General features: G+C 52.6%; 1 protein-coding gene across 2 annotated transcripts in view; it reads right to left on the minus strand.

Annotated features, from left to right (window-relative positions):
• Positions 1-16,112, minus strand: part of Cdh22 (cadherin 22) — a 123,840-nt gene that overhangs the window by 7,557 nt on the left and 100,171 nt on the right. For both annotated transcript variants that reach the window (XM_021156302.1, XM_029469594.1), the window contains 3 exons: positions 15,908-16,044; positions 4,619-4,740; positions 4,413-4,530 (listed from right to left, as the gene is read on the minus strand). In XM_021156302.1, coding sequence (XP_021011961.1) covers positions 4,413-4,530; positions 4,619-4,740; positions 15,908-16,044 — 377 coding nt within the window. The remainder of the gene's footprint in view (positions 1-4,412; positions 4,531-4,618; positions 4,741-15,907; positions 16,045-16,112) is intronic.

Here is a 16,112-nt window from a genome sequence, read left to right on the forward strand (position 1 = left end):
AATGACTTAGGGCAGGCAATTATGGCACATGCCTTTTATTCCAGCCGTCACAAAGCAGAGACATATGGATCTCTGAGTTTGAGGCCATCCTGGTCTACAAAATGAATTCAAGGACAGCCAGAGCTACATAGAGAAACCCTGTCTCAAAAAAAACAAAAAAACAAAAAAACAACAAAAAACAAAAACCAAACCAAAACAAATCAATAATAAGGAATTCAAATGTGAAAAACTACAACAGGCAAAAATATAAAAGAAAAAGCAATGACTTGTTTCTTCATCGTCCATCTGTCTAGCTATCTGTCTGTCTATCCACCCATCTTTCATCAATTCGTTCATCTACTATCACCAGTCTACAGACCAATCCATCAACTCATCCACCCTCTACCATCCCTCTATAGATTTATCTTCCCATCCAGTCTCTAGCTGTCATGGACACATACCTTTTCATCATCCACCCATGCTCCATCTACCTTCTACCATTTACCCACGGATCCGTCTGTCCATCCATTCTCTAGCCGTCACCCATACATCCATTGACTTCCTGTCACCCATCCACTCATATGCACATACATCATACTCCAACACCCATCCGTACATCCATGTACCCATCCGTTTTTCAGCCTTGCAGCATCTACCCAGCTATCTTCCGTCTCCTCCCCATTTCCCATCCAACACCTGTCTGCCCTCCAGCACTCACCTACCCACTGTTCATTTATACACCCAACCTCCGTATTCCATCTGTCCATTCGCTCTTCATTGTTACCTGTCCACCCATCCATGCATCCTCTATCCCCACTTATCCCTCACCCATCTATGCGTCCTCCTTCCCCCTACCACCCTGCACTCATTCATCCACCTGCCCTCTCTTTCCATCCACCAATCCATTTCCTTCCCTCCCTTCCTCTCTCTTCCTCTGGAAGCTCTTCATTAGCTGCTGCCTGCTGGCTGCTGAGGGGGAAACAATGGAGAGCTAAATCAGCTATTGCCTGGATCAGAGCTCAGATTCTAATGTGAGGAGCAAACACCGATTGAAGGAGCCCACAGCTCTGTCTAGGATTACAGACCATGGGAGCGCTGGGAAGGGCCAGTGCAGGAAGACCGATTAACCGGGCAGGACGATGCTCAGGAGGTCAGGGGAAGTTTCTTGGGAGAAATGACAGACACCCGTGTGAACGTTCATTCTGGGTGGACAAGTCTGGAAATTGAGCATGGCCACGTGCGGCCGCTGAGGTTGGGACACAGCCTGTGGCTGGAGGAGGCAGAAGCCCGTCCTGGGAAGTTTAGGGGACCAGTTTTCGTAAGGGACTTGCAGTATTTTCTGAAAAACGACAGGAGGCTATTGATTCGTGGGTGTTAAACCAAGAAGTGACCTGGTGATACATCATCCATTCATTCCACAGCAAATCTGAACTGAGCACTGTCTATATGTCAGGATTATTCCAGCCCCTGGAGACATGGCTGTGAATAAGACAGACATGGTTTCCGTCCTGGCTTGAACCTGCCCCGTAGCCAAAGACACTTATAAAGGAAAATACAGGCATTGACATGGTCTACAGGTCGGAAGCGCTGGTGTGTTTTGTGTGAGACAATAACAGTAGTAGCAGCAGAGAGAAGTAGACAGATTTGAGAAATGAGTGCCTGGCCCTGGACCAGCCTCCAATTGACAAGCAAGACAGAGACGCTGTCTCAGGTTGCTCTCTCCCACTATGCAGCCAGATGTTCTAAATACTCAGAGCCCTGCCACACCCCTCCCAGTGGAAGGGGATTCCTGGGGTATCATCCTGATCCCATCCAGTTGCCGTCCTCTGGGAAGCCACTGACCATCCCTGGCCCGCCCCACCCCTCTATGTGGGACCCGCGCCCGGAAGCAGCATCCATCCATCTGGCCCGACATCCATCAGCGTCAATCCCTGGCTGCAAAGGCAATATTTATAAATCACATTTCCAAACTGGCTACACATTTGTACAAAGAAGCAGATGGGTTGGGGTAGCCGCTTGCCACCTAAGATATTTATATGGCGAGGAGGTTGGGGGTTGGCACATGGAAGGAAGGGGCTGAAGGACTGGAGGGGAAGACCTTCCAAAGCTGCTCTAACCTCAGCAGGCTAAGGTTACTCTTTCCCTAATGCTTATGCCCCAGAAGGGAGCCCAGGAGGCCCCCAAACTAGAAGAAACAGCGGGGGAGGGGTTGAACCCCAGGCCCTGAGGTTGTGGAGACCCTTGAACTTGGAGAGGCAGGAACAGGGCTGACAAAGTCCCCGGGCACCAGCTCAGGATACCAAGGGAGGGATGTGTGGGCTGCTTTGTATTGGTTATTGAATTACATCCAAAAAGATTTAAATAGTCCTGGCTCTGAGCCCTGGTTCCTCCCACAGCCTTAGCCTTACTCATAGCCATGCCCCGCCCTCAGGGGCGAGGCTAATGCCAGACACAGCAGGGGCTCCAGGGTCCAGGTCTAGCTGTTGTCATCCTCCTTTGGGAATCAATTGTCAGAGTAGAGGCACTGGCTGGTAAAGGCTCTTTATATGGCTCGGGGGACTACAGACATTTTTGGCCTCAGAGCCCTTAAGGCTTCTCCGTGGAGGGGGCAGAGTCTGAAACCATTCCAGGACCAGAAGACCAACGTGGTCTGCCCCGCCCCCCATGCCTCTTGACCAATCACTTTCTGTCCTGTTTTCTGTTTGTTTGAAACTTGGTGCTTCTGCCACCAGGCTGTTCTCGCTCTGGTTATCTGCTTGGCTCCCTCCCCGGGTGCTTTTAGTCTTCATTTATTTGTGTGCACATGAGTATCTGTATGTGTGATGTATACTTGTGTGAGCACACACGTGCGGCGTACTCTGTGTGTGAGAGGTCAGAGGTCAACGTCGGATGTCTTCCGACGTTGTATTCCACCTTAATTTTTGAGACAGGGTCTTGCTGGACTGGAATTTACTGATTAGACTATGGTGGCTGGTGGCAAGCTCCCAGGATCCCCCCTGTCCTTGCTGACAGAGTTATAATAGACCCGTGCTACTGTGCCCAGCTTACATAGGTGCTAGGGATTTGAACTCAGGTCCTCATGCTTGCATGGCAGGCACTTTGCCTGCTGAGCCATCTCCCCATTCATTTCACTGCCTACTCATTGTGGATCCCTTCTGGGAGGCCCTCCCAGAATGCTTTTGGGTTTCAGCTTCATGCTGCACGTTTTGATGAATACCTACAAGGGCCAACAGTGCTCTTGGAGCCCAGAGGCCTACAAGGAGCAGAACAGGGCCCAGGCTCTTGAGGAACAAGGCTGTATTACGCCTCCTCCCTGGCCACTCACTGTGCTAGATGTATTATTGATTTGTTTAGCGTCTGTCTTGCTTCAGTAGAATATGAACCCCACACGGGTGAGGATTCTCTCTCTCCTGTCATTGAATTCCCAGGGCCCTGGGCAGAGCTCATCTCACAGGGATTATGTCTCAATGGAGCTTAGGAGACTAAAAGTAGAAAGGAAGAGTTTAAGGTCTGCAGCGTACCCCAGTAACCCTCTTTCCTCTGGGATGCCCGACTACTGTATTAGCCCCATTTTCAGACAATGGAACTTGGGGTTAGAGAAGGACAGATAGTTGCCAGGAAGTCATGGAGAGTCTGTCTCTGAGCCTGGGGTCCCTCCTGGGGTCTTCACTCCTGTCCATTGATATCTGCCTCCCTCAGCCCTGTTTTTAAAGTTCCAGTGTGGGGACCTTGGAGGACAGAGTGGGGTGTCATGGAACACTCAGATCAGACAGGTGGGCAGTTTGCTTTTGCAGGGGTGGGGGACTAAAGGAACATCTGTATTGTACAGAGACTGGTGTGTGTGTGTGTGTGCGTGTGTGTGCATGTGCACGCATGTGTGTGTATGTGTATTTGCGTGTGTTCATGTGTGTGTGTGTGGTACCTATGAGTGTGGGTATGAAAGTCCCAGGTGTAGATGTGACCTGAACCCAACTGGTTCTGTAGGCATAGGCTGTGGAAGACTTGCAGAACTCTGGAGAAGTCCCTTTTCCTTCTAAGACAACTAAAATGGGGGAAACCTCTCTCCACGGTGGCTGTGAGGATGCCACAGGTGACTTGAGTTGGGGACACATTTGAATCACAGGTGGGGTGTGTGTACAATGCTGCCTTCCTCTGTCACTTGGACTGTTCTCTACTGTCCACCCAGCTGGATGTTTTTCTAGGATCCTTTCAACTGCCACTCCCTGCCCTGTGGCTGTGTCCCCTCAGTCTGTGGCTCCTCAGGGCTTGGCCAGTGGCTGGGTGTCAGCCCTGGTCTGGCTCAGGCGCTGTGACATTAGACCCAGCTCTGGCTCTCTGGGAGTCTTCGGTTCTACACAGAGATCAGAGGAGGAAGGCAATGAGCCAGCCCCTCCCCTACACACCCTGGGGATGGTGGCTCCCTGGAAGCTCACCTTCAATGTCCAGCAGAGAGAAATGCGGATTGCTAGGTGCTTCTGGTACCAGACGGAAATAGAAGCGGTGGCCGCCCTGGGGTTCGTCTCTGTCCACCACACTGATGGTTTGGATGAGCTAGTAGGGTGAGAAGCGGGGTACACCGTGAGGTGGGACAGGGGGCTCCCGCGTGACAGCATCTCTGGCCCCCAGTGCCTGTGGGTACCTGGCCTGGCTTGGCGTCTTCACACACAGCTGCCTCGTAGGGTGTAGCGAGCTCCGGGGGATTGTCGTTCACGTCCAGGATTCGGATCCGTAGGGATGCCCGAGACAGCTGAGCATGATTGTCTGCGGGAAGAGCAGGGAGGAGAGCAAGAGCTTCAAGGGCCAGCCAGATGATCTACCTATTGCTAGGAGATTAGACAGTGGGGCCACACCGACAGACACTGTGGGTTATCCACATGGGTACAAGGACCAGGGCTGGGGACACAGCCTCCTAAACACCTGCAACCTCTGCCATCCCCCATATCTACCATTCCCGTCCCATCTCATTCATTTCTCCGCCATGTCTATCTCCACCCTCTCTTCCATCTCCACAACCATTTGCACTCTTGTGGCTCCATCTTTACCATCATGGTCACCATCTTTACCGTTCTCTCCATTTCCACCATAGTCTCCACCAGATCCACCATCCCCACCTTCATCATTAATATTAGCATCAACTGCATTGCCAGGACCACCATAACCTCCTTGGCCAGACAACAGTACCACCCATCACTGTCACCGTTACCAACACTATCACCCCACCCATCACCGTCATTATCACCAACACCAACACCCACACCATCACCCCACCCATCACCATCGCCATCATCCCCCTCATCAGCAGTATCAGCAGCATCACCACCAGGAGCACCATCACAGTCTTCATCGTTACAATTTTTACTGCTGTCGCCATCACTACATCATTATTGCTACTAAGCCATCGCCATGATGACCAGCAATACTGTCCTCCCTAACCCTACTATGTAATACACAGAAGTACCCTCACCACTGCTACCACCATCCCCATAGATCCATTCGTTCCACCCTCATCATCCCTATCACCCTCATGGCCACCACCCCTCTACCACCACCACCAATATCCTAACCTCTCCCAACACTTGCATTAGCACCATTGCCAGCGTAGCCACAGCCACGACCAGCCAGTTATCCCTACTGTCCCCTCCACCATAATCACCAGCAGTACTTTCAGGTCAGCCCCTGACTCCAACACTGCGTCGCCTCCATCACTGTCACCCTGTCCCCTAGAGGTTATCGAATGCTTCCGGAGCACACACGTCCATCGTTCAGCTGTCCTGGTGGATCCTGTGGACCCTGTGGTTTACTACAATTCATGTTCCCACACTGCAAAGGAGAGACTAAAACATGTGGGCTTGTTTAGACCATGGTCAGCTGGTGACTGAGCCCCCAAACTACTGGTCTCAGCACATCTAATCCTTTAAGGGCCAGATGAGTTCGAGGAGGCAAATTTCGCCAGCAAAGCAGGATACCCATAAACTCAAGGCCCTGTCTTTACTTAGCTCCAGGTCTCCAGCAAAAGGCACAGAAAAGCTTGCCCCTCACAGTTGGGCAAATAAGTGAAGTCAGAAGGGATTGCGAAGAGGCCTGGATTTCAGGTGTGGCTAACATCAACCCTGACCTAGAACTTGGGCGCTAGCAAGAACCTGATTTCAGTTTCTATCCCTGGAAAGTGCTGGACATGATGAAATGGTTAAAACCTAGCCCACCTCTGCCACATAGGGGTTTTGTGATCTCAGAGTGACTGCTCTGAGCTTGGGTTTTCTTGCTTGCTTGCAGAACGGATTGGTTAAGGGTTGATGTCATTCAAGTGCTTGGAACTACATACCCAGCACAGAAAACTGGTACCCAGGTATCTAGCAAGCAGTCCAACACCAGAGAATTGGCTGCCTCAGCTTGGCCTCTTGGATCAGTTCCACTGACCACTGGTCCCCCAGCTTCCCTCCCAGAGTGCTTTGCCACTTTAACCTCAGCTAGCACACTCACTACTAACCTTGTCTACCTGCTCCCTCCCTGCAGGTACATCCCCCAGGAGAGGAAAAGACATCCCACTCTCAAGAAGATGCATGAATAACAGGAGTCTCCAGCTGGGTTAACAGAGAGCTATTTTGGGGGCAGTCTGGGAGTTCCCAGGCAGCCGTGCACCCCATGTTTGGGGGGAAGTGGACCCATCTGCTGCCTCCTCTGAACTCAGAGACCTCCGGATGCTGACTGCAGCTGCTGAAGCTAAAAGAGCTGGAGGTGGGACGGGCAGGTGGGTGACCTCTGGGGAGCAGGGGTGGGGTAGGGGAAGGAGGAGGAGGAGGAAGAGGAGGAAGAGGAAGAGGCCCTTCATTAGCACTGCTGACCCCTCTCTGGAGTTCCCCTCAGCGGAGGGCACTTTATCTCCTTAGTTTACCCAGATCTGCCACCTCAGCAGTTAGAGGGGTTCTTCCGGGACTGAGGGAGGGGAATCGTGACTGGGGATGCCGAGTGAGCTGTTATTTTTAAGAGCACATTGCCAGAGAACCTCCACAGACAGATGGGGTGCTTCTGGGAGGCAGGGGGAGAGGGATGCAGGCAGGTGTCTGTCTCTCAGCTGATGGGGGGGGGGGCTAGTGAAAGCCTGAGTGTCCTCCCTGGCAGCCTGCCTCTGTAACAGGGGTGTGGGCTAGAGGAGAGGTGAAGAAGAAGACCTGGGCACTTGACAGTCCTCTCATGAAGGGCAGTCACCTTCTACCCATGTTCTATTACCCCTGTCGTTGTCACACCATTGCTGTTCCACACCTGGCTCTTGTTGGCCTCCCTTCCGACATGTCCCACCTGGGTCACTTCCTAGGAGAGCCCTGAGCCCGTTTGCTTGCATAAGGGTCTCAGATCTAAAAGCTGGACAGCTGAGGGCCCTGACTTAAGAGGTGTGCCTTCAGGTTGTCCATGTTGCAGTGTTTACCCCAGGATTCAGGGCTGGCCTGGAATTATGGGTGCTCCTGACTGTGCCTTGTGCCCTCAACATTAGGCGATGCTTCTCCACCCCCCCCACCCCCCCGAGAAAGTCACCTGGGAAGCTTTCAAAAATGCCAGTGCTGAGGGTTGGCCTTGCCCAGGGAGGTTCGTCATGGACCCAGCTTATCAATGTTGCCTTGGGGTGAATGGCAGGCCTCTGGTACCTTCCAGTCCTGCCTGGTTGAGTTGTGTCCCTCATACTCACAATGGCAGTGAGACCCACCTCTAGCACCTTCCAGGGGCCTGTCGCGGCACCAAGCACCCAGCACTGTTGAATCTTAACCCCTGTCCAGTTTACAGCATCCTCTCCTGTCTGTGACCTCCCATGGGTCTCCACACAGCCCATGAAAAGGTGATGTCAAACCTATTCTGTGGATGGGAAACTGAGGGGAGGGGCAGGAACATCCCTGGAGTTGTCCCTGAGCCTCTGAACTCTGAGTGTGTGGTCCAGACACAATGCCTGGCCCTCCTGCTGCTTGGGCCTTTGTTAATCCAGTGGCAGCTGCACAGACTCTGGGCAAAGGAGACCTCACCCAGTGCCCAGCGGCAGGTGCCCCTTCCAGGGGCCAGGTCTCCCCCTCTGGCCTTGCCCCCCCCCCATTGCCATCTCAGTTCAGCTGACTGACATGCAAATTAGTTTAATTATTTCTTCTTCTAAAATAAATTATATTTTGCAGTAGCTGCAATATGTTGTGTCAGGCAAAATTACATTCAATATTTTTAAACTAATTGATGCAGCCTTGAGGAAGGCTGATTGACAGCCCAGAGCTGAGCAGGCCTGCAGCCCTAACCGATTCCTAAATTAAAATTAAACGTGCTCTGGCCTGGTGCTTCCTTCGTCTGTTGGCTCGCTGAGCATCTGGGGAGGTGGCAGGTGGAGCCCCGGGGGTCGGAAGAGGCTGGGAAGGAAGGCTCTGGGATCACAAAGAGAGCGCGGAGTTAGGGCCGGAGAACCCCGGGGCTGGTCAGCACGGGGCTGGTGCCCAGAGGTTCCATAAGCACAGAGGCTGGGGTGAGATTGGACATTTTAGAACAGAGGCTTGTGGGTTTTGCTGACAACTGTGGAATGGGAGTCTCCTTCATACCAAGGACACAGGAATGAACAAGCACAACATAGTCCTTTGGTCTAGAGGCAGAGACAGACAGCGCTCCAGACTGTGTAAGAATTCAAAAGCACAGGAGTGGAGAGACCTACCCTGGCGGGGGTGGGGACCTTTTCCATGCAGCAAGTGACAGTTCTACTGGGATCTGACTGGGAAGTAACCAGAGGAAGGGAAGATTGCTCTGGGGGAGAGGGCTTGGCATGTGCAAAGGCCCTGGGGTCAGAGTGTGGGGCCACTTCAGATCTCTTCCAGGGAAGAACCCAGCTTCCGGCAGGGCCACTCTCAGGGGATCTAGACCCAACTGAGCAGGAAGCAGAGATGGGTGGGGTCCATGGGAAGGGAAGAGGACATGGGGCACTGCCTAGCGACCAGAAGGAATGTGCTATCTTTTCCCAAGAAGGCAGCAGACACATATCAAGCCACCTTCAAGGTCTGTGCCTCCCCACATCATCCAGTCAACTGTGGGATGCAGGAGGAACCCATTGCTGCTTTTTGGATGAGAAAAGAGTCTCTGAGAGGTGAAGCAGCTTCCCTAAGCTCTCACTGGAAGGATGGATAGAGCAGGGCTAAGAGAAGGGAACCTGGCTTTAGAGGTAACATTTCTAATCGAGTTAACACCTCAGCTGCCAGAACTCTTCAAGGCCCGTAGGGTCCTGCCTCTTCCAGGCAGCTCTCCGTGACTGCACTCAGACCAAGTCCTGTACTTTCCCCCACAAGATCTCATGGCTTGGGTTAGATGGCCAGCCCCTTCTCGGCCTTGGCCCTCTTCCTTCCTTCCTCTGCCCTGAGTCTGCCCTTCAGCTCCTTCCTGATGGCTTGCTTCTTAATAATGGTCTCCTCACCACCACACACACATGGCTTTCCAGTTACATGCTGTCATGGCTTTCCCCTGGTACCTTGTGTTGTTTTCTAAAAATGTGTGTGTGTGTGTGTGTGTGTGTGTGTGAATGTTCACATGGAGGCCGGAGAACAACCTCAGGTGTCATTCTCAGGGTGTGATGACTAGGCTACTCCAGTTAGCTAGGGAATCCCAGGGATTCTCCCGTCTTTTTCTCCTCAGCTCTGAGATTACAGGATTTCCCATCATACCTAGCACCTTTTTATGGCTTCCAGGGATTGGACTCATGTCTTGTGCTTGCAAAGCAAGTGTTTAAAGAGCCCACATCTTATTTCTGCCGGTCTTATTCATGTGTAAGGAGAACACTGCACTGCATACTACGGTGTATAGTAGGTGCTTAATAAAGGTGTGCAGTGAGGGATGTTCCCTGTCTGTGGCATGTATGCCTTTGCCCCGTGCTTAGCACAAACTCTGAGAAAGGTCCAGGGGATGATGTGGCTGCACCCCTCCAAGGACCCATGACAGGAACAGGGGACACCAATACCACGTCAGCAAAATCAGGGGGTGTGGATGCTCTCCTTGGGGGTCACAGACAGAGGAGCCCAGAGAGGAGTGAGATGGGGCTTTGAGAGTGGAGAATGGGACCACCTTTGCACCCACTTACTGTGTCAGGCAGAGGAGTGGAGTGCAGGGACCCTCTCCCTGAGAGGCCCCAGCTCAGCTCCTCCTCCTCCCTCCTCCCTCCTCCCTCCTCCCCAGGGAATTAGATTGCATCCCAAGCTAGGCTCTGATTAGAGCCAGCCAGCTGGGCAGAAAGATTGATCTTCCCAATTACCCACAGCCCAGGCAGGCGTGGGAGGAGGAGGGTAGAGAGCAGAGACAGATCCAGCAAAGGGTGTGGGGACAGCCCCGAGAGGCCTCCTGGTACTTCTTGCCCTGTCCCTGTGCCCTATTCGTGGGACCAGGAGGCACGGGTACCTTCTCTGTCCCTCTCAAGGACTTTTGTGCTCTGCTTGGTTCCAGTGTGTGGAGAATGGGCTCTGCCTTTGTTGTGGGCGAGACTCCTCCAAGACTGGACAGACTTTGGGTGAAAGGGGGTGGGGTCTTGAACACAGTATCTCCGGGGTTTGGAGCCTTGGAGAGGTTTCCTTCCCTTGGGGCAGAGGGGGCTATCCTCCTGAGACTCTGTAGACACCACAATCTCTGGCCCTGTTGGTATCTGCCAAGTGCTAAGACTTCTTAAGGTATCACTCAGCAAGCAAGAGCTTAGTGATGGTTGACACACCTCTGAGAAGAGGGAGTCAGTGTGATCCATGCCCACCAGCCCTGTCTTGACACCCCACATGGAGTTAGTGCGAGCTAGCTTGCTGTCTCCAGTCTGCTCTGCTTCCTTCTGTCCACCCTTCTGCAGGCCAAGGAAACCACCAACACCCCACATCTGATCACAGCTCTCTTCTGCCTGAAGACCGGTGCTAGCTCCCTAACACGCCAGCTTCCAGATCCACAGAGGACAACGCAAGACCCTTCCTGTGCGGGCTAGCAAATGTCTGCAGGCCCTCCTCAGCTCCCTGCTCCAGCCATGTGCATCTCTCTGTTATCAGAGGGGTCTCTAAGCCTCCCAGCTTTGGCTCACAGGAAGAGAAAAATCCCAGTTCTTAAAAAACCCTTCCTGGAGGGATGGCTCAGAGTTTAAGAGCATTGATGCTCTTCCAGAGGTCCTGAGTTCAATTCCCAGCAACCACATGGTGGCTCATAACCATTTGTAATGGGATTTGGTGCCTTCTTCTGGCCTGCAGGCATACATGCAGGAAGAATGCTGTATAATAAATAAATAAATAAATAAATAAATAAATAAATAAATAAATAAATAAATCTCAAAAACAAAAACAAACTTCCTCTCCCAGAGACACACCTTGGAATCCCCCTTTTTCTGTCCCTCAGTGGTGAGCCAGTCCTTCCCAAAGCCCCTAGATTTCACTCTAGGCTCCCCTGCCCTGTCCTCTGTCCCCTCCTCTGTCCTGTCCCCTGCCCTGTTCCCTGCTCTACTGGGAATTCAGGTAAGCCACTGCCCAACTTGTTCAGCAAGAAATCCCCATGAGGTATTAGACAAGCAGTCCCTGGCTGGGTGGACACAGGGAAGATTCCTTGGAGGAAGCCTTGGAGCCCTACCTACTATGACCTCCTACCTCTCCTCCTGACCTGCTCATTCCTCAGCCTTGTGCTCCCTCCACAGTGCTCCAAGGAGCATTGGACAGAGAGGATTGATTTGAAAGTCAATCATTCCTCCTTTGACCTCTCCTTCCTTGTGTGAAATGGAGTATGGGGGAACTGGGCCACCATCTCTGACATCCCCCTGCCTCAGATTCCTTCCGTGGCTATTAATAACACCTGCTAAGTATCTGTCAGGCACCTTACCGGAACCGGACAAATGTGATTTCCGAACTCAGGGGGGATTTTCGTTTTATATGTGACACTGATCAATGCCTTTGAATAAACAGAGGCCACCACAGTCTCGTGTTTCTGTCCCTCCTGCCCTCCAACGGGACGAGGAGTTACAGCCAACTTAAAGAAGGGAGGACGAGGCAGGAAGAGGAGCCAGGTGGCAGCTCACAGAGCCAGGACCACACAAAGGGAACCTTTCTCATTGTCTCATGCGTCTGAACGCATGTGTGAGATGTGACTTGGCCTAGGGTGACCCTTGCAGGCTGCTTCTAAAGGACCTAGGCAACTCCTTGTCATGGCCACTCAGCCACCTTCCTTGCTGGTCAGCTGTGAGCTGATGACCCTGGCGAAGCCTGCTACATGTACCCTCACGTCTAACCCCTCTACCCCATCCTTGGCTCTCACGTTCCCCCTCCCACTCAGGACTCTCCCTTTACAACTGCCCTTTCTACCGAAGGATCCAGACACAAATTGTACTTTAAATTCAATATTGGTCATTAATATTTCATGATTACAAAACGTTAAAGATAATGTCAGTGGAAGGCGCGCCTGCATGGGAAGGATGGATGACTCAGAGGTTCGGGAGAGAGGAGCCAGCATACTAAGTGGGCCCAAGCCTTTGAGGTAATCCAGCGTGACAGGCGGCTGCTCTGGCTGAGGGCGACATCCTCAGAGGGGCTCGTAGAGCGCTGCAGCGTGTATAAATATTTCCCCTCTGATCCTTGTCACCTCTTGTTTGTTCCGCCTGAAAGCAGGTGGGGCTGTGTGACCCCTTTGCTCATCCCTGGTTGTTTCTGAGGGAGTTGTGAGAACACCTTAGCAAGAGGACACAGGACCTGAGGGTGGAGCCAATGTGTGTGTGTGTGTCTGCACCTGGGCTCAGACAGACTTCTGGTGTGAAGGACTGGGGTCACCCTGGGCTTGCATGGACTTGCTCTATGGATTGGGGCCTCAGTTTCCTCATTTGTGAAGCAGATATGGCAACTCTTCATTAGAGATGGCTTAAAGGTGGTGTGAGTAGGGGTGACGCAGATTGTGTGTGTGTGAGAGAGAGTTTGTGTGTGTTTGTGTGAGTGTTCATGTTTGTGAGTTTGTGTGTGTTTATGAGTTTGTGCACATTTGTGAGTTTGTGTGTTTGTGTGGGAGTGTGTATGTGCGTGTGCACATGCATATTTGTGTGTGTGTGTGTGTGTGTGCGTGTATGTTTTGTCAGGGATTGATGTCACTGTCTTCTCTATGACTCTCTGCTTATATGTTAAGGCCGGGTCTCCCACTTGAACTCAGATTTGCCAGTTTGGCTAGTCTAGCTGGTTACTCCTTCTGGAGGTTTCTTGTCTCTTCCTCATGAGCAACTGGGGTTACAGGTGGCCTGCCACATCACTTTATGTGGGTGCTGGAGATTTGAAATCTGGCCCTCACTTTTGCATGGCAAACACTCTTCCCACTGAGCCATCTCTCTAACCTCCTACCTTACTTTTTATTATGTGTGTGTGTGTGTGTGTGTGTGTGTGTGTGTGTGTGTAGTGGCACATACACGCCACAGTACACCAGTGTGGTCGATCAGGGGAGAATTTGCAGGAGTTGGTTCTCACCTTCTATCTTGTGTGTCCCAGGGACTGAACTCGGGTTGTCGTTCTTTAAGGCAAGCTCCTTCCCCTCTGAGCCATCCTCCTGGACCTTTACTTTTCACTCAGGATCTCTCATTGAACCTAGGATTTGCCAATTCATCTAGGCTGGCTAGCCAGTAGCTCCATAGCACCAGAAATTTGCCGGTCTCCACCTCCTGACACTGGGACTATGCCATCATATTCGCCTTTTATGTAAAAACTTGGGACCTGAACTTAGAAAGCACTGAGCCATCTCCCCAGCCCCAGTCCAAGAAAATGTGACTAGAGCACAACACAGGGAGAGCTGAGCTCTGGAGTCAGACAGGCCAGAGAGGGAAGGGACTTCATCTGACTCTGTTTCCTTAGCTACATATGGGGGCCACTGTAGAACCAACTCCTTAGACACGGAGACCCAGGGACCTCATCACTGTAAAGGGACTGGCCTTCGGTGGGAGGAGAAGGAGCCAGCCAGGGAAATATTAAATGAAGATGGTCTAACCCTGGCTGATTTCTCTGCCCTGAGAAGAGGAAGTGCTCTGTTTCCTGTTGGTTAGGACAGAGGTAAGGAGTGGGCGGGTACTGTGGCGGGCAGTTCAAAGGAGCTCAAACCCCTGACATACTAAGCACATACACCTTTTCTCAAGCCAGACTGTAGCCACCCTGCCCCTCTGATAGTCTCACTCCCATCCCTGTGGTCAGCTGAGTGAGATGTAATAAATCCTGAGAGCAGAGAGAGGGAGGCCATGCAGCCCCAGGCAAAACCTACAGGTAAGAGGACTCTGCTTAACTCAAGAAGAGACTTGCTAGCAGACAGATGTCCAACGGGTGACAATCTATAGGCACCTGTGCCTGGCAGCCAGGCCTATGCCTTCTCTGTCCCGCCTGCCACAGAGCCTCCGTGGCTGCAGTTGCCTTGGAGCTGGCAGGGGAGGCTCACAAGGTGGAGGAACTCCCCCCACCCCAGTCCAGCGCTACTTCCTCCCAGCCACCTTTGTTCTCTCTTCCAAGTGGAGGGGGAGTGGATTCAAAGGCTCGCAGACGCCGCGCTGAGGGCTGAGCCGGCTTTGTGTTTTCCTTTAAACCGCAGTTGAAAGAGACTAAGGGAACTTCAGCCGAGGGACTTCCTCGGCCCTGGCCCTGCCACGGGCCAGCAGGGCCTCCGAAGTGGGAGGAGGAAGAGAAAGCGGGCACAGGGAGGAGGGGGAGGTCAGCAGGAGGGCTCGGAGGTGGGGGGCAGGGGTCGGCTTGAGCCGCCCTGAGGTTGAGACTCAGAGATTAACAGGATCTCTGGAGTCACTCATGACGCTTCCTAACAATTTGCCAACAAGACCTGCAGAGGTGACTGGCACCACTGGAGAGCACCACTGGACAGAGGAGACCTGGCTGGCATTGGCTGGCTCTGCCCAGGTCTCCATGAGTCTCCTTCTTCTGCTCCCTACTTCCACAGCCTTATTTATGTAGACCTATATCCCAGGGTCCTCCCTTCCTTTCCCAGCTTAGACCCCACCTACCCAGTGGCTCCACGCTAGGTCCTCACTTCCGGAAACTCCTAAGCATAGCCAAATTCCTTTAGTGTTTTTGACCTCTGGACGCTTAAGCTCCTGACCCTGCTCCATCAGCACCTCCCTCCCTCTGCCCATCATTCTTCTCGTTCCCTCTCTTCCTGGTCCAGCCTGGGCTATCACCCCTCCCCCAACACTGCTGCTTCTGACCAAGCTCCCGCCCTTCTCCTAAGCCCCCTGGTCTATTCCAGACAGCATTGCTGTAATGCTGGAAGCCCTCCCCATTCCAAACTCAGGATACGTGAAGCCCAGCTCCTCCCCTCCAGCGCCACTCTCTGCCCACTCCAAGTATTTTGGCCTCCTGCAGTTCTTCTAACATACCAAGCAACTACCACGCACCCCAGGGCCTTTGCACAGTCTGTTCCTCCTGCCGGAACTGTTCTCGCTTAGATGCACAGTGTCCTGATCGTCCTGAGGTCTTTGTGAAACGATCTCCCCAGAGTAGCCTTTGCTCCAGAGGAACACTGCCAGCTGTTTTAGTCTCCTTGGTCTACTGTTCCTTTGGGTCCTGTCATATGGTCTGACATACTAATCGCACCTACCTTTTCTCAGCTTGTGACTGGCCCAGTTCTCGCCTGTAAGGGCAGGGACTTCCCCTCCTTTGCGAGGCCCTAGAACAGAGCTAGGCCTGTACTAGACGGTCTGTGACTGGGAAGAAAGTTGGTCGCTACACTAGCCCTTCCTTTCTTGTGGGCTCTACTAGATCTTCTGTCCTGGAGGTCTGATTTTACCACACCTACTCCTAGGCGGGCTCTTGACTAGTTTTTTATTCTTCACCCCACCTCAACCCTTGCTCCCCGCCCCATGTACCTTGACTGACAGTTCAGCCTTTGCTCTGGCCCAGCCACGATTAGCCCTGCCTAGTCATCTGAGCACCCCTCCCCTAATGACCCAACTCACCAGCTTCCATGGCCAGCACAGTAATGTTGTGCCAGCCAGCGGTTTCACGGTCCAGCCCCTTGCCAGTCACGATGGCACCAGTGTCCGCATCGATGTCGAAGATCTGCTCCAAATCCGAGTCCCGGTCAATGGCGTACCTGAGTGGGAGGCAGGGTTGGACTGATCAAATGTGCCTGGTGCCAAGAGCCTGTGCCCCCCATCTCCC

This window comes from Mus caroli, chromosome 2 (assembly GCF_900094665.2).
Source record: "Mus caroli chromosome 2, CAROLI_EIJ_v1.1, whole genome shotgun sequence".
In the NCBI taxonomy this organism is placed as follows: Eukaryota; Metazoa; Chordata; class Mammalia; order Rodentia; family Muridae; genus Mus; species Mus caroli.